Genomic DNA, 22,506 nt, shown 5'->3' with positions numbered 1-22,506 from the left:
TAATTATTCAGTGGTGTCATAACCATGCAATCTTCTTTGAAAATTTTAATATATAAATAAATGATCATGGAGATATATTTTAGCTGTTTAGCTTACTCACTCAAAAGCGTTCAATTTCAGGAGCCACACTGGGAAAAAAATGAGAACAGGCTATAGGAATTTGACTATATGTCTTTAATGAAATTATATTAATGTTTATTTTTATTTTCTAAAAAAATAAATAAAATACAACAGGCACTTTTATTGAAAAGTGTACAAAATAGAACTTGGATCTTTCAGATGTATTATATAATGTGCTTAACATTCAGAAAATGATGAACAATCCAATCGAGAGCTCTTTTTTTTATTGTGAATTAGATAAGTTTAGTCATCACATCTAATAGTTCTTAAATGCTTTTTGATCTTTAATTCTTTCTCTTTTTTTTGTTTTAAGTTGCCAGCCAGCGTCAGCCTTTTTGAATTTTTTTAACAAAACTTAATTTGTTAAATTCACCTCTGAAATGAAATTATTGCTACTGTGAAAAGTGAAAACACTTTTTTTATAATGGGGGAATATTCTTTAATTTAGCTTATCATTTTGGCAATATGTACTCTTCAAAAGTAATTTACAAGCCTGACCATGTTTAATAACAGTTATTAAAAAAGGTTGATTATACAAAGTATATGATGTTTAAGTCATTTGAACTTACAGAAAAGCTGAAAATTGCTTAACTTATTTTGATGAGTTAAAGCAATGTAAAAATATGTTGTCAACTAATTGATCATCATTTTTACAGTGTATATGCAGTGAAAGTTGAGTTGCAGATTGCAGAAACACTTCAGATTGACAGTGTCTGCAGTTATCAATCTGAGAACTGAAAATCAGCAAAAACTGCACTTAGCTATCATAAGTCAATAATTTCAGATCAATTTAGAGAGACGAACAGACTAAAATGTAGGCAATCATATTCTGTTGATCGGCCTCATGGCACGACAACAGACAGGTTACCATGACATTAAAAATCAAATTATGACAAAACGGGCATTAAGAAAATCTACACTGCTTAAATCTGAAGAAATCTTTATTCATCTTCTCAAGAGTAGAAAGTCACATGATCATTTAGCAACATTACACTGTTCTAGTGTCGACCAAAATACATGCATTTTGGAGTGTATATACTTTAAACCACAGTTATTGTAATTTCTCTTTTACATCCAATTGTGGGCATTCCAAAAAAAGAAAATTAAACACGACAGAGGTGGATCTCCCTTTGAGCGTAGCGGCTGTACCATGGCTTTACTTTAGCGCAGAAAGAAGAAACACTGGCACTGGCTTCCAGTCTTACTCCTTTTGTCTCTAAATTCATCAAAACAGAGATAGAGAGTGTTGGCAGAGCTACAGCAAGGAGCGTTGGTTTAGTTAGTTTAGTCACACAGAACTATAGGAGAGACAGACACAGGATCTTCAGTGCAGGAAAACATGAAAAAAACTTAAAGGGAAAGTGAGTGTAAAGGACATGTTCACACGTACTTTACTGAAGGTGCATTTTATTTCATTGTGCATCACCTTCATGTACAGCGATATATCGGCATTTCAAGTACAATACAGAGAAAATGTAATGTGTATCTTTGAACAATAACTGTTTTGCTGACTAATAGACAAGCACTGTGGTGTTTCCATCACATCAGAGAAACATAAACTCTATCGCCTCTTTTAATCATCCATCTGTTTTTATAAAATGGCAATTTCAAAGCATTTAATCAGTTCCCTTTGACACTGGAACTAAAATACTTCAGCTTTCACTCCTGTGAAAAAGGCTATAAAACTCACACAAGATAGTGTGTAAGTGTATTATAAACTTTTATACAAGATTGTGTAAATTGTTATTGAACAACAAAAAAAGATGGTATCAAATTTGATTATTGCTAGTGTTTACATATGTTTTGAATTAAAAAGCTGTACAGGGATCTTGTTGATCCAAATAAAAGAAATGCATCCATGTCAAAAGAAAATAATGAGAAATATTCAGTGTTTGATTAAAGTTATAATTACAAATATGATGTGCTATGTACAAGGCACTGGATCACATGGATTATATTAAAGGTGTAATGTGTACATTTTGAGTATCTATTAACAGAAATGCAATATGACATCCATAACTATGTTTTCAGCAGTGTATAAAGATGTAATTTTTTACCTTAGAATGAGACATTTGTATCTACATAACTCATATAGATACACACATAGATATATACTCTAGATGTCGCCTTCATTAGAACGAATGCGTCAATTGAGCCGCCATCTTTAATGCATCAGTGTCAATGTAGACTAAGGTCTAACAGAAATAAAATCACCTTAATCATAAATCATCATGAATGCGATTTTCTAGTTGTTTTTTTAGTTTAGTTGTTGTCAGACATGTGTTTATCATTGATTCCAGAAAAAAAAAAGTTTTTTTAAAAACATTCTTCCTAGTCCAGATTTCATTCGTGTGAATATCATTCACAGCACAAAAGTCCGCCACCATCAATTAATTCGAAGTAAAGGCAGAGATAGCAGCGTTATCTAGCTTCTTCCTTTGACAACACCCCTGTTCCAAGATGGCGGCGGTTCATGCTTAGAACCCCAAGGTGACATCTAATGTATATGTCTACTCTTGGCTTACTCTGGCTATTCTCTGCTGTCTCAGACGACGGTATGTTTGTCCTGTTTTAGCCACCGTAGCTTCTTCGAAATGGAGGGGTGAGCAGTGGGCTGAGCCCTTAGTGCAACTCGCAACCAAACCACTAGATGTCGCTAAAAAATACACACTGCACCTTTAAGACTTGGCATATCATTAATATGGATGTATCGCTGTGGATGTAGTCTGCAATATGGATGTAGGATTGGAGAGGAAAAAAAGACTGTGTAAAATCTGATTGGATAAGCTGAACTTTATCTACATTAATATTGAAATGTTGCTTCTAAGTTCTAAGCAACTTATATGTTGTTTATTCTTTCTGCTTTTATGTATATGAGCAATGAGATACTTTATACAATTACAGTGATTTACCATGTTAAGTGGGTTATACCACTGGTGAAATCACTAACATAAGCTTCTCACGGCTTATTGAGTCACTTGAGGGTGGTGAAGGGACATGGAAATGCAGGTACCAGTTGTCTTTTCTTTCATGCATGAACCATGAATTCCAGGAACAACTGACATTGTCATTTATATTTAAAGAATTTGTTCCAATTCAGCTTCAAGGCTTTCAGAACACAACAATCTTCACTTGAGACAATGCAAGGGCAGAATCAAATCTGTCCTGCTCTAATCAACACTTGAGGCAATTAGAAAACAGATACTTTATTGAAGGCACTCCAGATGAGATCATGGAGGCCCTTTACATCAGTAATAAAAGTAATGAGATGGAAAAACACCGAGACCTCTTTAATAATTACATCATATCCATTCAATTGTACAATGCAAATTAATAATTCCAAAACACCTGAATATAAATGTATTTTTATAAATCCTCAGCTTGGACTTGTAACTCTAAACTGTACATTCAAACATATTGCCACATCGGTTTCATTGTAATTTTTTTTGTTCAACAAAAAATGTAATTATTTACTTGCCCTCATGTCATTTCAAGCTCATACAACTTCTATTTCTTGCATGGAACACAAACAAAATTTTGTGATTTCTGAGCTTCACTCTTCAATAAAGTGAAAGTGGATTGGGACCAGTTGCTGTCAAGCTTCAAATGAATATAAAAAGCACTATAAAAGTGGTTCATATGTTTGTGTAAGGAACAGGCAATCACAGAAAAAGAAAATATTGCTGTACAGGTCCATTCACTTTCATTTTAAGGAAAAAAAATCTGCTTCTTTGTGTTCCACAGAGGAAAAAAGTTACGCAGAATAATGAAATAATTTCCATTTTCTGGTAAAAACTAAATCCATGGACCCCCTCGATGTGAAAAGTGATGCACTTAGTTTATACATTGCTGACATGTACATGCATGAAAGACAGGCAAGAGATACATATAGACAACTTAACATGTTTATTCAAAAAAGTTCAACATCCTTATGATAGGAACGTATGGTGAGGAAGGTCAACATGGAATATTCAGCATTCCGGTTCCATTTGGCTGCTTCCAACTTGGATAAAATAAGGGAAAGAGAAGGAGGAAAGGGTGGATCTAGATCCTCTTCCTCTGAGGGTGGAGTGAAGGGGAATGGATTGTTGAGAGATAAAGGAAGACAGGGAAGTGAGTGTGGACGGAGGGGAGGGTGGTGTCTGTGTGTCTGTCTGTCCTCTCACACTGTCGAAATCAATTTGCCCTCGGCACTGTGGAACAAAGAGAGGGAGATGCTGCCAGACTGGCTTTGGACAGGGACAAATTGATGCACAGAGAGCATAAAGCACTCAAGTTCAAGGAATAGTTCACCCATAAATGAAAACTGTTATCATTTACTCACTTTTTCCAAACCAAAGTTACAATGAACGGCGACTGAGCTTATCAGGCAAAAGCCAGCCCATTCTCACCCCCAAGGTGTCACTTAACTGACGCCTTGGGAAGCATTTGGACATGCTTCAATATCTGACGCTTTAGGCGCCCTTTAGCGTCAGTTAGATGACGCCCTAGGATAGCGTGTACCCTACCCCCACCCCACACCTAAACCTAACCGCGTCCTCTAACTGACGCTTTCCTTTAGCGTCAGTTAGATGACGCCGTAGGATCACGTCATGTAAGTGACGCTAAAGGGCGCCTAAAACGTCAAATATTGAAGCATGGTCAAAGGTGACGCCTTGGGGTGAGAATGCGTTGCAAAAGCACCATGAAAGAATCATAAAAATAGTCCATGAATTGTTTGCTATACTTGAACTCAAGAAATGAAAGAGATTCGTGAATTTTTTGTGAACTTGATCAACCAATTCATGGAAAATAATTATTCTTTTTTGTGCTTCTGTCCTGAAAGGAGAGGTAGGGGGTGATTTAAAATCTAGTGTTTTCTTTATAAAAAGCTATTGAATGGCTTCAGTGGACTTATGAATATAGGAAATTAGTCATTTAGACTACGTTTATGGTCCTTATTGAAGCTGAAAGCGCAAATCTCCATTATTTCTTGTCTTCCAAGAAAGGAAGAAAGTCCTCTGTAATGATGTGAGGGTGAATAAATGATGACAGAATTACATTTTTTGCGCGAATTATCCCTTTAAATGTTACTCATTTAATCTCTATTAAAGCAGGTTGCAGACATGTGATGGGCTTCATTTCCTGCAAGACGTGTGTGTGGTTCAAAAGTAAAATGAGAACCATTCAAACATACTTTTTCAAAATCAGAAAAAAATTCCAGATTCATACACTTGTATTGAGAAAATGGAGCCCATTGTTTCAAATGCATCATGGGAGTCAAATCTAAATGGTGTAAAGTGAACTAGAGGTTTAAAATACTCAGGGAAGCCTGTGGAAAATCACATCTCAGGAGAAATTCCCTACAGAAACTAAAAGTTGGAACAAAAAACACTTAACGACTATTTAAGACAGACACACACGGACGACAAAAGCAAGAATGGAATGGAAACGTAAATGGAAAAAATAAACCATTTGAGAAATGTAATCTCTACCTACTTCAAATTTTGGGATGCTAAGGAATTTGGAATAAAAGCTGGGAATGGTCGGCTTCCCCATAGATGACCCTCAAGGCGCTATGTATTTATATATAGTGATGTCACACAAGGTGCTTTACCAATTTGAGTTAACTTTTCTTTTTTATTGTAAAAAGTACAGGTTCAACATGTTTGAGAGTAGGTATGCTTCTCATCTATGGGAAATGACCATAATGACTTATATTATTGTGAGGTTAATGAAACCCATTTAAACAATCAGAGGTTTCTCTCTTGTTCAACATGGGTTTAGGTGCCGTTTGGTCACCCGCCCACCTTATGTTTGGGCTAGACCTTCAGAAACGTCAGCTATGTTCGTCTGCTCCGGCTGCAGGTCAAGCAAACGAGACTTTTTTTGCTTGCCATAATCGCCACGGATTTAGAATATGAATGTAACATTTTTAATTCAAACAAAACCAGAGAGAAATAATATAGGAAACAAAAAAAAAACTTAGACAAACTAAAACGCATTTTGTTGATATTGTGTCACTGTTCAGAAGGTAAATGAGTAACTTGGTCTTACCTTGTTTGGAATCGAGACTCGTACTCCTCCAGCCCTTGCTGTGAAGGAAGAGAAAATGTTATTTACTTTTCTTCACATCTACAGTAGATGGCAGTAGAAGAACACTTATGAACTGCAGTATTGATGATGCTGTTGCTAAAGCTTTACTATTGTAACAGGGAATAAAAAAGGAGGTCATTGGGTGCATCATCAACAGAAGCAATGTGTCTCCAGTCCAAAAAACATAAAGCATGACAATATTGAATGCACTAAGGAGGGGTTCTTGCTGGCTTTGTTGCATGTGTGGATATGTACACTTTGCTGGCTTCATTACACACATGGGTATATTATACACGGACATATTATATAACAAAGCCCTACTTCTGAAACTGTGACATAAAGCGTTCCACCATACCTCTGGTGAATGAGATTGTGATGCATTTTGATGCTACCCCAGAAGTATGCTTATTTATACAAGTCTGTAATGCCATTGCGCCATTGCAAGTGGATATATTTCAGTAAAGTTTAGTACAAAAACAGACTTCTCATGCAAATATTTCTCAAAAATAAACGTTGGGTTTTAAATGCCAAACCCTAGATTTTGTTTGTTCTTACATGCAACATGCCAGCTTCCTTCAGGGTTCAGGGTAATTTACTGGAACGTCCTCTATGCGGTTAGCTGGAGATTGGGCTGCTCTAATCGAACTGTCGCACCGCTATATATTTCAGCATGTCTGATAAATGTCTACGAAAGGTGATTAAGTCTACGGTACTATTTTTATAGAAAGCTACTAATATCTGCATACATCTGTCAAGTTTAATCTGTGTGTACTGGATGCAAGAACGAGAATAGACAGGGTGTGTGTGTGTGTGTGCATAGCTTACTTGTGAGAATCCTGGCACAGCCATGCTGTACGGTCTCTGTCGGCTGTGTGGTGTGCTCTGCTGCTGGGCGAGGAAGCGTGCGGGCATGCCGTAATCAGGTGTTGGCAACGCCATCTCTCTCTCCAGAAGATTTCCTGTGCTGCTGCTCCTGTTATGCTGCAAACTGCAAACACATACATATATACACACCATTCAAGTCAACGTGATTTGCCATCTGCAGCTCATTTATATGTCTATAATGTGACATTTTTGGATATTGAATTGAGAAATGTAGTTTATTTTATCCATTAGGAATTGATTGGATGTTGCATACTAGAATGGTGCCAAACTGAATTCACATTTGCTCAAATAATGTCTAAACATTATGAAATTGGATAACATTATCCAAGTGGCATCAGTGAAAAGGAAAGTGAGACTGAGCTAGACTACTGTACATTTAAAGGATGCTGGCATTTCTTTTCTTGGAATAACATGCACAGAGGATCAAAGGTTCATTTTGATTTGTCATGCCAACATTAACATCTTAATGCACAGGCATCAAGCTTGTCTAAATTGCATGTTTTAGGGTGTTATTCAGCTCATGATGATCATTGTTCTCTAATTGCACTTCATTCATACTATAAGTTAAGAGCCAGCACAATATTTAACATTTACATTTAGCTGACGCTTTTATCCAAAGCGACTTACAATTCACCATCACCACCCAGCATTTAGACATTGAAAAGGCTTTTGTAAAACTTACCTGACGTGGAGTTTGTTGCTGTCTGGTTCGGGAATTACACGCGTGTAAGAGAACGGGAACCAGCCTCTCCTGATAAGACACATACAACATGGCATTTGAAGCAGATTTTCAATTTCAGTCAATTTGCTTTAAAACATTTTCATCATCAAAAATCTTTTTCTCTAAAGTCACTATGCACGAGCAAATTTTATTGAGATGTTAAGCATAAGATGCTTACATTCTGTTCTTCTCGTTTTCACCGTAGTGCCAGCCATCTCGGGCTTCGGGCACCAACAGTGTGATGATGTCTCCTTCCATAAAGCTGAGGAGAGTGCTGTTGTCCCCGGCGGCATGGGAAAAAAGGGCCTGAACGCGTGTTCGGCCATTTCTCTCCAGCCCAGCTGCCATCGAGCTTGACCTGGGCAGGGTCTGTGTCTCTGCTAGGGTCAAAGATGAGAAATTCCTCATTATTGATTATGCAAGAGAAATGTTAGTGTATTTATACACAAACATGTATATTTTATAAAATAAATTGTTTTTGTGTTTAAAATATTTGTCTTGTTAACATACTAACATCAAACTAATGGAATCAGATCAGTCAAACCTCTCAGACCGCTCAAATCGGTCACTTCCGAGATTTAGTTTCAGTTAGTATCCTGCCAAAGTAGGCAGTTAACAACAAGGCGGCTATTTAAAATTTGGTTGTACTTTATTTGACAGTACATGTACTTACCCAAGAAAGAACTGGTTAATATAAGCCAGGGTGACTACATGAGTTAAGGTTAGGTTTAGGGGTAGGTTCAGGGTTAGTACCTAGTTACTACCCAGTTATTATAAAAAAATATAGGAAGTACATACTAGTATATACATGGGGAACAGGACTGTAAAATAAAGTGCTATCATAAAATTAAACGTAAAGGTCGTGTACAACACTCATTAAAAGGGGTTGTTTCTGCTGCTTCTTAAAAATACTTCCTTCAAAGGAGAAGCTATAACCTTCACCTATTTTCTACTCATTTTTAAAGCTGTCCTCTCTATTCCCAGCTGCTCTGCCCCGTTTTCATTTTCAGCAGTGTTTGCCCTGTTATTGTCCACTCACTAGAGGAATACTCACTAATTTCTTGAGAGAGAAACGCACAGGTGCACAGACCCTGACAAAGCTGTAAAGCGCAGATGCCAGATCATAAATAAGTTATATACGTAGCTGAGTATTGAATAAACAGCACTGAAAACTTCCATTTGAGTTAGATGCAATGGGAGATGTTTCGCTTGTTGCATCCTTAACTTACCCAGAGTGTTCTTAGGCTTTGCAGGAGCACCTTTGCGGACAGGCAGGGTATTCGAGAAGGTCTCTACACCGTGTCTGTGAGATTGCGCGGATGGTTTCTCGTGTGCGGCTCTGGTCTCCATCCAGCGTTGGTAATCTTCTCCTCCATGGGCCCCTGATCCATTCATTATGGGTACACATTCGGCTCCCATCATCCTCTGCAAGAGGATTTTTTCGGAACAATTAAAACACATAGTTTTCATGTGCAAAACCAAACACTTTACTTCTACTATACAGTAACTTCTTGCTTCAGCTGTGCCTTTGTGATAATAAACAGTAAACTGAAGAGTTGTACATGCCCCCAGGTTTCGGATTATTCTTTCCACAGCATTGTGGTCATTATCAAACAGCATTTTAATGACTTTATATCCATCATTTGGCCGTGAGTGGTTCTCACACCCCCAAACACCCTCAGGACGTAATTATACACATAATTAATGCAACCATTTACACGTTTTCTAGCTGCACTTGAGACGTATAATTTTGTAGCTCTCATTGTTTTATTCAGGTCAAACAGGGTTTCTAACACACCGTCTGTTGGCTCCCCATGAGAGCTGCAAGCTCAGGTGGCACAGGAAGTGGCTTGGCCCCAGGGATGGGGTCTGAGATGGTCAGGTTAGATTTAGAGGTGTGGTGTCCCAGCGTCCCCACCGCTCTTGAGCCCATCTGCTGAGCCAGAAGCATCGCCCGCTCCGGGAGTTTATTTGGGTCGGCACATGCTTGTTGCCACAATGGGATCTTATGCGTTAGCAAGTCTCTGCCCTAAAACAAACAATCCACACCACAACAAGTATTAGCACCCAGCATGAGTGACAAACTTTACATACCTGCAAGAGAACAATTTAGAAAACCCATGTGGGTAAATCTTGAATAGACCAATAGAGACTCTTTATGTGAAAATAAACTTCAGATCCTGCACAGCTGAGGTTTCAGGGGTGAGCTCTTCAACTGATGGACTGATAGAGGGAATGCGATAAAGTGTGATATAGTGATTCCTCCTCACCAATCGTTCCTCTGAAGCTCTGAGACATCCCTCTCTATCCTGATAACCTCCCTTCTCAGTATGTTGAAGCCTGAAATAGCCTCATTACTCTGCCCTGTGCACAGGCAGTGAGCCTGGCCCTGGCTGAGTGTTACGACCAGTAGCTGTAAAAGAGAGAGATGAGGAACGCCTAGAGACCCCCGAATGTAGAGCACAGGAAGTGCGATTTTTATCTTTTCTGTAATTCAGAGCATCTGCTTGAGCAGTGCATGGATGCTTGTTTAAAACTCTGCAGACCCACATGTGTTGTGACATTTTTATAGTTCACCCCAAAATATATTGACACCCGCATGTTGTCCCAAACCGGAAGAGGGCAATTTATGAAGAACTTTTTCAATGGTGTCTGACAGATGATGACTACGATAGGGTTATAATTAACCATAATATGGCATATGCTAAACATGGTACTAAACATCTCTGTATTCAATGATAATCTTGCCCTTAACAGAAGCCCTGAAATCTGATTTGCATTCACATTCAAATAAAGATTCAAATAAAGAAAAAAATTATCATTTAGTTTGTGTGTGTGAATCAGATTTGAGAACTGCACAAAAATGGTTAATTTATTATTATTTATAGACTAGGAAACAACAGAACATGTGTTTGGAACATAATTCATTGCTTTTTTTTATGTTTTATTCAAGGGTGCCCAATCTGGTTCCTGAAGGTCTACCTTCCTGCAAAGTTCAGCTCCAACCCTGATCTAACACAACTGAACCAGCTACTTAAGAACTTGATAATTCAACCCAAATAGTGTTGGATTAGGGTTGAATCTAAACTCTGCAGGTCTCCAGGAGGCAGGAACAGGGCACCCCTGCTTTAACATAAGTGTGATAAATGTACTACACATTGTACTAGGGTGAAAAATTTATATTAAGGTTAAACTTATTTGCCTTTGAGTGAAGGGGCTCGAGGAAGCAGCTTCAACAATAGCAAAATGCCTAAATTATGTTGGTGGAGCTGGGGAGATGGAGGGATACCAAAACAGCCGATGCCGGAGCAAGGCGATCGAATGCTTATATGGTCCGGCAGTTAATTGAAAGATTAAATGGGTTCACTCATCCCGAAATTACATTTAAGAACTTCACTTAACATGTCAAAACCTTTCTAATCTAATCTTTGTTTTTATTCTCCTTCACTCGGTTCTTCTAATATCTCTATTTGACCAGCACAGGTCAGTACCGCATCTACCGAGCCCCCATGGTCCTTTTCTGAGTCACAATCTCATACCACCCCAACCAAAGCAATTATCACCCGCCTGCCTGTCCGGCACCTGCAGACTCTGTCACGACCTCATTGGGTCCATGAAAGCAAAAACGCTAGCGCTGTTTCCATTGCATTGAACACAATTGGCAGAACTTAAGTCAATTTATCCATGCAGATCATTTTAAAAATTCATATGCCTTCACAATCTTTCATCAAAAATATGAACTCCCCTTCTCTTTGCAACAACATAATTTCATTTAATGAGATCTCACATCATGCAAGCAGTTAGTAAACTCCAATAATCCCTAAATCAAGTCCCGTCCTACATTTCACTCAGATATACTTCACAATAGGGAAGAAAAGATGAGCGCACTTTCCAATTCTTCATTATTTTAAATGCTGAAAAGTATCAAGAGTCGACATGACATTCAGTAAGGTAATTAAACTAATTGCCAAGTTGAAGCAACATGGTTTTAAAATTGATTTAAAGGGCTAGTTCACCTTAAAATGAAAGATTGATCATAATTTACTCATATGTCATTCCAAACCTGTATTAATTTCTTTAGTGGAACACATATTGCAAACTGATATTAAAATCTAAATATAAAACTATTATTCCCTAAAAGTCTTGCTCTGTCATACAGTAGTTATCAAATTTCATTAATTTACATTCAAAAATGATACTTAGTGACATATTGTGGTGGGTTAATCAATGCAGCTAAAATGCTGCTAGTGGTTCACAGCACAAAACAAGTTTGAGAATGTAGGAGAGTGAATAGGATTTGAGAGTTTTGAATGCAGTATGCGAATAACCATTTAACATTAGCCTCTTCTTCATAAAAAGGTATTGTAAGACCAATAAAGCACAAGAAGAGTCAATTATTCTGCAAAACATCTCCTCCTTTTGACATATTGGTTATAAAGCTCACTGACATGTTGATATAGTTCAAATACCTCAAAGAGTTAGGCACTTGATCCCAAGTTGCTCCAAAGGGACTGACCCTGCATAAGAATGGTAAATTTTGCTGTGTTTGTTTTCACACAGATCCAATTCAGAGACCAGTACTAACTACCCATTAGTTCCCAAGAAATATATAAAACCTTCAAGCATACAAATCTTATTGCATGTTTATTTTCCATTTTCATCCCAGTGGTAAAATATCTTAGTCATCTGAGCGTGAGAAAAACTCTTATACTTTCTTTGTTACTTCTGCCCTCAGTTGCAGACGAATGATTAAGTATCAAGTACTGCTGCTATTGCATGGCTGGCGTGGGCAACAGTGTTAAGATCCAACCATGACGAACTCTGGCAGATGGTCATTTAGTTCACATCACTTTGTTCTTCCTGTTCTCACAAAAGTAGATCATAAAGACAGTAAGAGAATGGACCAATACAATTTACCCAATGAAGTACCGCCACATTGTCTAAAATATTTCTCCATTTGCCTGCTGAGAAAGAGTCTTCCTACACACATGAAAACAGTGATTATCGTCTGAACAGTCTGTTCTTGTAAAAGTGGGCCACTCTCTGACTGGCCCTCCCGTTTTCTTTTCCTTCTCTTGCCATCGTTGCTCCCAATGCTCTGTCTATCACCATCTCTGAAGAGTAGGCGTCACAGCAGAGGAGTGAATCTCGCTTACTTGGGAATGACTGGTGTTCTTCTGCATGCTGGTGAATCCACCAGATTACTGAATATCTACTCTATTTTTGATCAGTGTGAACCTTAATGTGGGTGCACCACCTTGATTAAATCTTAATACGATTGATAAGCAAATGAATCTTTCCTCAATATACATTCAAGCACATTCTCTAGCAAGCATGGTGGAATGATCAGCAATGAAATGCAATGAATTACTGAATAAATGGCAATTAGGAGCAGAAACAACTGAACATAAAATGTGAAGTTGTCCAAGTATATTATTTACTTGGCAAAATGGATACTTAATTTATAGTATATGATCTGCTTTAAAGAGATAGTTCATCCAAAAATGAAAATTATGTCTTTCTCACCCTCATGTTTTTCCAAACCTGTATGAGTTTCTTCTGTTGAGCACAAAAGAAGATATTTTTTAAAACTGATATCCAGACAGTTGACGCCGGTAGCCATTGATTTCCATAGTATATAAAAATATATATGTATATGGTTGAAGTCATTAACTGTCTGATTACCAAAATTCTTTAAAATATCTTCTATATTTTAAGAAACTCATACAGTACCAGTTTAGGACAACATGACCGTGAACTATCCCTTTAATGCTTACATTACATGACTGAAAGGTTAAAGACAACATGAAATTGAACATATATACTTAAAAAGTCTTTTGACATGTCAGATTTTTCCAGAATATTTGATCAAATGTAATAATTTTCATAAATGCTAATGTAACAAAGGTAATGTAACCAAGTTGATATAAATGAGGTCATTGACAAGTTGGCATTATCGTTAAATCTTAAACGATAATATTAACAAATATCAATTTAACTGAACCAAATATGGATAAAATCAAATTAGTCTCACTGATTATTCAGCTTCACTTCAAATGATGTCACAATGTGGAAGTTAAATGTGTTATAAATGTTGTCTTTAACATTTAAATGTGCAAACAAGTGCTAAAATGCATTAAGGATATTTTTACTTAAATTAACTGAATTTCAGTGTTTCTGCAACCCAAATTTTCTTCAACATAAAATGGATTCTCACCTTGGTGTGGTAGGTGCTGCTCGTTTTGGCCACTGCACATTGACGGTCAACAAGAAAGCAATACCTCCGTCTCTCTTCGGACAGGGCGTTCTTGTAGCTCTCAGAGATGTAGTTATCCAGCTCATTTTGTTTGCTGCTGATGGTCTCGACGTACTGGGGGACAGGGAAGGTGGTGTGAAGCAAACAAAAAAAAAGGCAAACAATGCCCAAGTTTGACTCAGACTGATGACTGATGTAATGTCATGCTAGGAGAAATTGACATGCACTTTTCAAATGACAACCATGTAGGCTTGCTGTTACTCTCATTGTGTGATAGCAAATGGGAATGGTCCATAGCACACAAAGCTGGTGAAGGCTTCCTATTTGGTTTGATCAGAGAATCCAAAGTGGGTAGCAAAGTGGGTCATGTTCATTATTTAGCATTCAATAAATAATAATAATAAAATACATTTTAAAAATGAACTAAAATAATCATAACATTAACTCAAGAGGCCTGTATAACAGCATAGAAATGATCAAGGCTGCTGCCTCGGTAGAGATCACACTACAGTCAAAACATCATCTAACAAGGACATACACCTTGCAGGAACTGGATGTGATCCAAACGCACACACACAGATGACACCTTCCATAAGGTTCCTCAACCTGTGTAGGCATCGTGATACCACAGTGAGTTATGCTGATTCCTTCCCACCAAGTGTAAATGAAAAAGGCTGGAATCGCTGTTTGCAAGTCTATTATTAGTTTTCGGTTAGAAAAGGTCATTGCATCATGTGAACTGTGTCACAGGTTCATAGTGATGTATGAATGTGTACAATATGTTCACCCAGACTGTCATTCTTTGACGTGTCATGAGTTTAGTGACTTACCAAACTGAAATGAATAAAGCAATGCCACATTATGTAATTGGTGGTACATATCCAACCAGCACCAAAACAGCTTTGTAGGTTTAGTTACTCTGATGCACATCAAATGTGCATCTTGTAATACTTGAGCATAAAACTCATGTGGGAAAGAAAGTGAAAGACTGAAAACAGATGAAAAGCTAAAGAGAAACACAACAAAAAAGATGTTGCAGTGTCAAATATAAAAGCAGATATTGGGTTGTCCAGCTAGTATACATGTAATCCGCCTGTAGGTAAAACACAAGATGTAAATGCAACAGGATTTCCAGGATTCTCTCTGAACATGAGTGGGAGTTTGACAGGTGAAAGGTAACATGCTCAGCACACAAAAACAGCTGATTGCAGAATATTTCTGCAAAGTGTCAGTCACATCACATTATCAATCTTGACAACTTTATTTAAAGTGAACTGTGACTTGCTCAGCAAAAAAAAATATATTCCAGGAGACTGAAAAGAAAACGCTGAGGGCAAAGCATGGTTGTCCTCAAACAGCCTCTGTTCTTTCTAGGTTCTTTGAAGGTTTTTCCCTCCCCTTTGGAGTCCGGTTCTCCAGTGTAAACACCCTTAAAGAGAAACTCAGGATTCATTTTTTTTTTTAAGACAAACTAGTATATGGTTAAGGTTCTGTCACTTTGGTCTGGTTTTTTCTTGGTTTGGTGACAAAGCCCTGACACTCTTATCGTCTTGTCTTTGTGTGGGCGAGCCTTACACTCTTTCGTACGATCGGGACCTTGTATATGCTGAGTACGGTGATTGGATTCTGGCACTTTCAGTTACAGACATTCATGCTCCATGTTTAGTCTCTTGTTGTGAGCGCGCAAGTTGAGTGTTCATTGTGCTTTTGTTGAGCGTCTGGTGTTCATTGGCACGGCGCTCTTGTGTTCTCGCGGTCTGTGTAGCATGAGGCTTGTGTTTATTATTGGCCGTGTGCATTCATGTTGTCATGATTTGTGTGGACACGCAAACAGGGTACTTTTGGTTTGCTTTTATTTTTTTAATCTAAATAAAGATTGCTGAAGTTCTTCCCTGAATTTGGGTCCACTCTTCCTTCAACAAACCTGAGATTTACACTACCGATAAAAAGTTTTAAGTTTAAAGCCATTTCTATTTTAAAGAAATGTTCTTTTAGACTTGCAAAGAATCCTTACTCTTCTTTTTTTCGCTTTTCACAAAAATGTTAAGCACCACAACTGTTAACTGACAACAAAAAACAAATTAATAATTCTTGAGCATGTTATAATGATTTCTGAAGGGTCAGACTGGTGTAATGGCTGCTGAAAATTCAGCCTTGCAATCACAGAAATAAATTACATTTTCAAATAGAAACCAGTTGTTTTAAATTGTAATAAAACAACTGTATAAAATTTAAAAAAAATCTTACCAAATCCAAACCTTTAAGTGGTATGTAAGCTACTAAAATGGCCGTTTTTGTGGGCAGCAGTAATTTATGATTGAATCTCTATTTTGGAATTTGAACATGTCGTTGCCCACATCTGCATGTAGACTGCATACATTTATGCGCTAATGGATCACATATGACATTTCTCTCTGGATAATGACAGCACTATACAGCAGGATTTTCTTTGAATTGAATGACCCATGGTCAAAACCCCTTTTTAGGCTCCTATTAAATATTCTTTCAGTGTCTGAGTCATGAAGAGCACATTAACATGTACAAGCTGCACACTGAGATTAAACCTTGAGGTTCAGCAAGTACACTTACACAACTGCAGACGTAAAACCAGTGAAAGTCCGTTGCCAGATACAAGTACAAAAATATGTTGTCAACAGGCAAAGCTCAAATTCATCACATTTCTGCATCTTACAGATCCCAGACTGCCCCTGGACTAGTTAATTTGCACACATAGAGTTTCACTGCTGCCAGTAATTCTCTTTATTTTATTTAGTGGCTGAGTAAAATGTATGAGAACTAGTTTTTTTATGTCAGCTTTGATTTATGTTTACTGCAATACAGCCTGAGACAATAAGTTCACTCGTGATTTATTTAAAACTATGTAAACTATATTTTCACCTTCAGACCTTAAATGCATAGGAACATGGCATTCAACATCTGTATTTACAATCTCCTTTAGTAACAGACAGGCAGTGTGATTAGCATGATGTTAAGTACTACTTGTGAAGTGGCTAAAATGATCATACCCTTAAGCAAGTAAACACTCTTTAAATAGCTGTCAGGATAAAAACACTGCATTTAACACAGGTTTACACACTAGAGTTGGTAAACAGGTACTGTATACTGCATAGTCAGTGTATTTGTATGCTGGGGAGTAGGTAGCCGTATGGCTCATTGTGGTGGAGTCGGGGTAAATGGGTTCAGAAATCATATTCAGATTTCTGCACTATGTGCCTTTAGTTTGATACCCAAGGGGAATACAAATGTACACACATATACACGCACAAAGATGATGTAATGTGGGTCCATATCCTACACTACTGCAGTCTGAAATCATAAGCGACCCTTCAGTTGAAATCAATCTGCCTGCCCTCCGTGTGGCCTCATTTTAACACATGCAGAATATGAATGCAGGATACGAGCGCAATGCGCCATCATTTCTGTGCATTATGATTCCTCAAGGAAACAAAAAGAGAGAAATGAGTAGATTAAATTAGTCACGGTATTAATATTGGCAGCAGTTCTGTGAAGAACTGGAGCGTTTCTCTTTAGTAATCAGGGAGGAAATTGAAATGGAAATTGAATCGTTTCTTATATAAAACAAAATGTTTTAACAACTGTCGAAAATTACAAAATTATAATTATTCTTATTATAATTATAACAAGAATTATTCTTATTTATTCTTGTTATAATTCTATTATAAAAACAGCTGATTCACTGAATAAATAGAATTTTTGCAGAAAATATTAACTAGTATATTGGCATTTTTGGGGCAAATTCCGATTTTTTTTAAAAGGTTGATATTAAATCTTGATTTTGTCTAAATAGATAAAGAATTTGTCAAAGTGAATTTACGCATCACAATATTACAATGTAGAGTTTGAAAATTGATTTGGGATTACAAATATAACATTTAAAAATTATTATTATTTTAAAAGATTAACTTTTTATTAACCTTTAACCTGATTAACCTTTTTTTTTACATCTAATTCTCACTAAATCTAAATGAAAAATATAGGGTAATATTCATGCGAAATTAAATATCCTTGGCAATTTTTAAAAAAATAATTATAATCTATAAAACAAATCTCCAATATCAGCAAATAACTGATAAGGTACCAGCTATCAAGTCTTTCAGATATTCCCTAAGGCTTGGTGTAGTGTGTTTTTCAGTGTTCTGCTCATGGCATCTCTGAAGACAGACTCTCCACAGCAGGATGCACAGCAGGGACCATGAGCCCATCATGTAAAATTCATCCATGGTTCATACTGAGCTGCTAAGTGGAATGAACACACTCACACACCTATAAATAATTGACAAAAGCTATTACAGAAAATAAAAACATTCATTGGACATTTAAGAAATCTCATGAGAGAGATGCCACATATAGGGAACCATGGGAAGGGTTTACACATACAGTGTTTTCTCAGCTGGCGAGCGCTGGGGTTTATGGGCTGTGGCCAGAGACGTTTTAACTTGGAGCTTCAAATATCGACTCCAGAAAATAAGTACATCAGAGCCTCTGTTTCTGATTGGAACTGAATCTGTTGAGGTCTATGGAGCTTCCGTTAGACTCCAGAACAGGAACAGGAAGTTACCCTGACTGTGTTCACTTAATTTAAATGACCCACTCATCTTCTTCCTTTCTGTGTTTTCTCTTATACACACCTGTTGAGTGTGTTTAAAATGCAAGCAGAGCCCACAGCGTTTTACGCAACAGTGTGTTCCCACACTACTACGAGGAGCACACCTACAGCTAATGGCATGAACTGACCCCAGGTCAGTCCACAGCATAACACTCCCACTTCCCCCTGACCTCACACCTGGTGACGACGGTAGTGAGAGGCGTACGTTCAAAACAAACAGCGGCCCCGACAATTCAACCCCCGTACAATGAGGCCTCGTGAACAAAAGCCCAAGGACAATGAAATGAAACCCACACAAAACAAGTACAATATTGCATGGGAGGGTTTCAGCCAAACAGAGTGGGATTTTCTTTAGCACCTTAAAAGCCAAAGAGACTAAGACTGGAATGTTTTCACAGCTTCTTGTCTGATTCAGAGCAAAGCAGGAGCATGAAAAGAGCAACAGCATATCATAAAGGAAAAATACACTTTCAAACATTTATAACCCCCTGTAGGGTTAGAGTTAATAACTCAAAACAAAATGTAACAAAACAAAAATATGTTGGACAAAATAGCATGAATTGCCAATGTAAACATGATCATGTGCATGTTTAATTTCTCATATCCTCTCAAGTGTGTTCAAAGGTGTATATTCAAACTGTGAAGGGAGAAAAGAGTGGATTTTTGGAAATTATTTATAGAAGTAGAGGGATTTATAGAATTCCCACGATATTCAATCCCAGCAGGAAGACTCTGTTTGATATCACACACATCAAAAACAAATTTTGCCTAAGTTCTGGAACATTCCAATCTACTGCCAAACTCTGAGTGTAGGGACATACATTTTTAAAGATTGAATTGATTTATACATAGTTTTTCGTTTTAAAGAAATAATTTATCCAAAAATAAATTCTCTCATTCAACCTCATGTTGTTCCAGACTTTTTCCATGGGAAAAAACAGAAACAGGAGAAAACAGGAAGAATGTACTGGAAACTCTTTTCAGTGCAATTATTAGAAACTGGACTAGAGACTGGAGCTTTCAAGCTTCAGAAAGGTTGCACACACCATACAAGTATCATAAACTTCATACTAGAGCCCGACCGATAAAGGATTTTGAAGTCCGATATTGATGCAAATATTTATTGGTTTTAAAATCCAATATTCCGACGATATTTTTTTAAAATTATTATTTCAGAAACGCGCAACAAATTCTAAAACATACATTTTCAATATAACAGGCCAAGGAGAGATGATGCATCTCATTGCTATAAAATTGCTGTCACGCGCTATTAAAGAAATACTTCAGTCACATTGTCAAAAGTTAAAAAGACAAACAACATAACCTAACTATTACTAGCTAATTCCGCTTACTCTCGGCTTATTTAACAGCAGCAAAACTGGACATGATAGTCACAAATTTTGTCATGCTTATTTGAGTTAGGAGAACTGATGGGGATGTTCTTTTAATTGTTTTTCAAGCAATGTATGTCTCGTGACCAACTCAATAGGCGTTTCTCAATGTCAAGGAAGGATCCTCGGAAGCCGTAATTTCGAGGATGCTACGTCATCGACGTCCGTCGAAGGACTGTTCCAATGTCGAGGATCCTCAGAATTTCAACCAAGGACTGAGTCCTTCGATCGGAAAATATCCCATTCACAGGAAAGGATGCATATGTGTAGCCTTCGCGCTCTTAAATCACCCACAATCCTATGCGCAGCTTTGCTAGCTTGTTCAAAAAATAAAAATGTCGACCGTTACCGGAGTCGGAGTGATAACGGCAATATGCTTTCAAATGTAAGCAAGTATATTTTAAGTTTAGCCATTTATTTTATGTTTGTTAAACTATTTAACATATCGGCTTAAATTTGCAAAGGGGATTTAAAGCTGTTCCCTTTTACTGGTGATTAACTTTTACATTTTTACTTCATATAACGTAATAGCCTTTTTTGTTAGTCACATATTTTACCATTGCATGTTTTAACAGCTAGATCATGTTGCTATGGACGTAGTTCTGTTCACTCAGGTAATATAATCGTTTTTGAATGAATAAACTTCTTTTTAAATCAATATTTTGTGTCAAATTATTGATTTATTTGGTAGGTAGCCATGTTATAAGTGGGAAAATGTATAGCGAGGCGGTTGTTACAGCGAATACAACCCCTTTTTGCAGCGCCGAAGCGAACCTTTCACTGATGTAATGACGCAATGACGTGCACTTGCTAGCCTGTTCCATTTACGTGTTCTCCGAATGCTAAAGAGGACCCTCGCCTAGCCTCTGAAGGAAATGACTTGGAAGGACCCGTCCTTCCAAGGAAGTATCCTTGACATTGAGAAACACCTAATGAGTGTTGCCAACAGGAACGGTGTAGAGTGCCCACTGGTGGACAAACTATACAACTCCAACACTTCTGACATGGTTCAAGCGTGTTTCCTCCGTTTTTTTTATTTTATTTTTGAAATATTAATTTATCGGCCATTATAACTGCCGATACCGATAGTTTGGAAAATGCCTAATATCGGCCGATAATATCGTCTTGCCGATATATCGGTCTGGCCCTACTTCATACTTACTTCAACTTCATAAACTCATTTGTTAAATTTCAGGTCTTCTGTCAAGACAGTCATTTGGACAAAAACTAAAATTAAAATCGTTTGGGTCTTGGGAACAACGTTCTTCAAAACGTCTTCATTTGTGTTACACAAAAGAAGGTCATATGGGAATGACATGAGGGTGAATGTTGAGAGAATTTGTACTTTTGGCCGTAATTAGTCCACCAAAAAGAGACTACTTAAAAGTAATTATCTTTGTTGAAATGTGAAGAAAAGAGCTGACTCACTTGCATCTCCTTGTCTCCATATTTGGAGGGGTTCTTGCTGCCCTGACTCTTCCTGCGCAGTTTCTTCAGTTCGGCCTGGCACTTCTCCAGACTCTCTCCTTTACTTTTGTGTTCCATCTGATATTTCTTCAGAGCTGCCTGCCAGACGAAATAACACAGCTCTCATCACAATCAGCAGCTAAGAAATTTCAAATGGACAAGATGAGAAAAATAATGGTTGTATTTCAAATATCTATATAAAGCATCTATTCCAGAAGAGTGGATGAACTCTAACTTCAACTAGAATAGAATAAGATGTGGCAGTATTCTTGATAACTTTATTCTCAGGACATCCTGAGGTTTAAAGGTTAAAATAAATGTTTATCTTGCCCATCGTGAGTCAGTTGTTTCTTAACAATGCTTTACTGAACTGAATCCAGAATCGAAAAGACCTGAAGGTCGTCATGTGTTCTTTACTAATGGGAACTTGGCTGAGTTAGCCCAATAAGGTCTTTCATTGTCCTCAAAGTGTCTTCCCAGAGCTCCCTGCTTCATGGATTCATTGTGTTTCAGACCAAGCCTCTTTGTTTCCTCTAGTCTTCACTGCCAAAGCCTTCTGCTTCATTTGACTGAGCACTTTTATCTTGTATCCTTACTATGTGTGGAACAAAAAAGCATGGGAGCATAGTTAATGTTTAATTATGTTTGTCAATTCTGGAAATGAGTGACCGAAAAAAATGGGCCTTTGATTTTTTTTTTTTTTTTTTGCAAATAAGCTGAGAGTCAATCTAATGCATTTACAAACAAGCCTTTTAGAGACTCAGTAAGAAGACTTCACAATCTATGTTGCTGAAAGCCTCATTTCAGATGCTTTCATGCATATAAACAGACTTAACACAAACCAGAAGACTAGCCTTTTAGAAAATGTTAGTGTTAATGGTGGTAAGTAATACTGTCAATTTCATTACATGCAGTAAACTCAGTTATTGCATTTAAAAGTAAT

At 37.4% G+C, this 22,506-nt stretch overlaps 1 protein-coding gene across 9 annotated transcripts in view; it reads right to left on the bottom strand.

Annotated features, from left to right (window-relative positions):
- Positions 1-22,506, bottom strand: part of baiap2b (BAR/IMD domain containing adaptor protein 2b) — a 56,566-nt gene that overhangs the window by 3,518 nt on the left and 30,542 nt on the right. For 3 of the 9 annotated variants that reach the window (XM_039665228.2, XM_039665231.2, XM_039665236.2), the window contains 8 exons: positions 21,525-21,662; positions 14,019-14,171; positions 9,600-9,830; positions 9,031-9,226; positions 7,980-8,181; positions 7,763-7,831; positions 7,021-7,183; positions 6,157-6,194 (listed from right to left, as the gene is read on the bottom strand). In XM_039665228.2, coding sequence (XP_039521162.2) covers positions 6,157-6,194; positions 7,021-7,183; positions 7,763-7,831; positions 7,980-8,181; positions 9,031-9,226; positions 9,600-9,830; positions 14,019-14,171; positions 21,525-21,662 — 1,190 coding nt within the window. Of the gene's footprint in view, positions 1-100; positions 129-1,509; positions 4,314-5,909; positions 5,962-6,156; positions 6,195-7,020; positions 7,184-7,762; positions 7,832-7,979; positions 8,182-9,030; positions 9,227-9,599; positions 9,831-14,018; positions 14,172-21,524; positions 21,663-22,506 lie in introns of those variants that run through there. The other 6 variants (XM_039665234.2, XM_089122309.1, XM_089122310.1 and 3 more) reach the window with 5 other exon arrangements.

The sequence above is a fragment of the Pimephales promelas genome, chromosome 17 (assembly GCF_988280905.1).
Source record: "Pimephales promelas chromosome 17, fPimPro1.hap1.1, whole genome shotgun sequence".
In the NCBI taxonomy this organism is placed as follows: Eukaryota; Metazoa; Chordata; class Actinopteri; order Cypriniformes; family Leuciscidae; genus Pimephales; species Pimephales promelas.
This window is presented reverse-complemented; position numbering and strand designations above follow the sequence as displayed.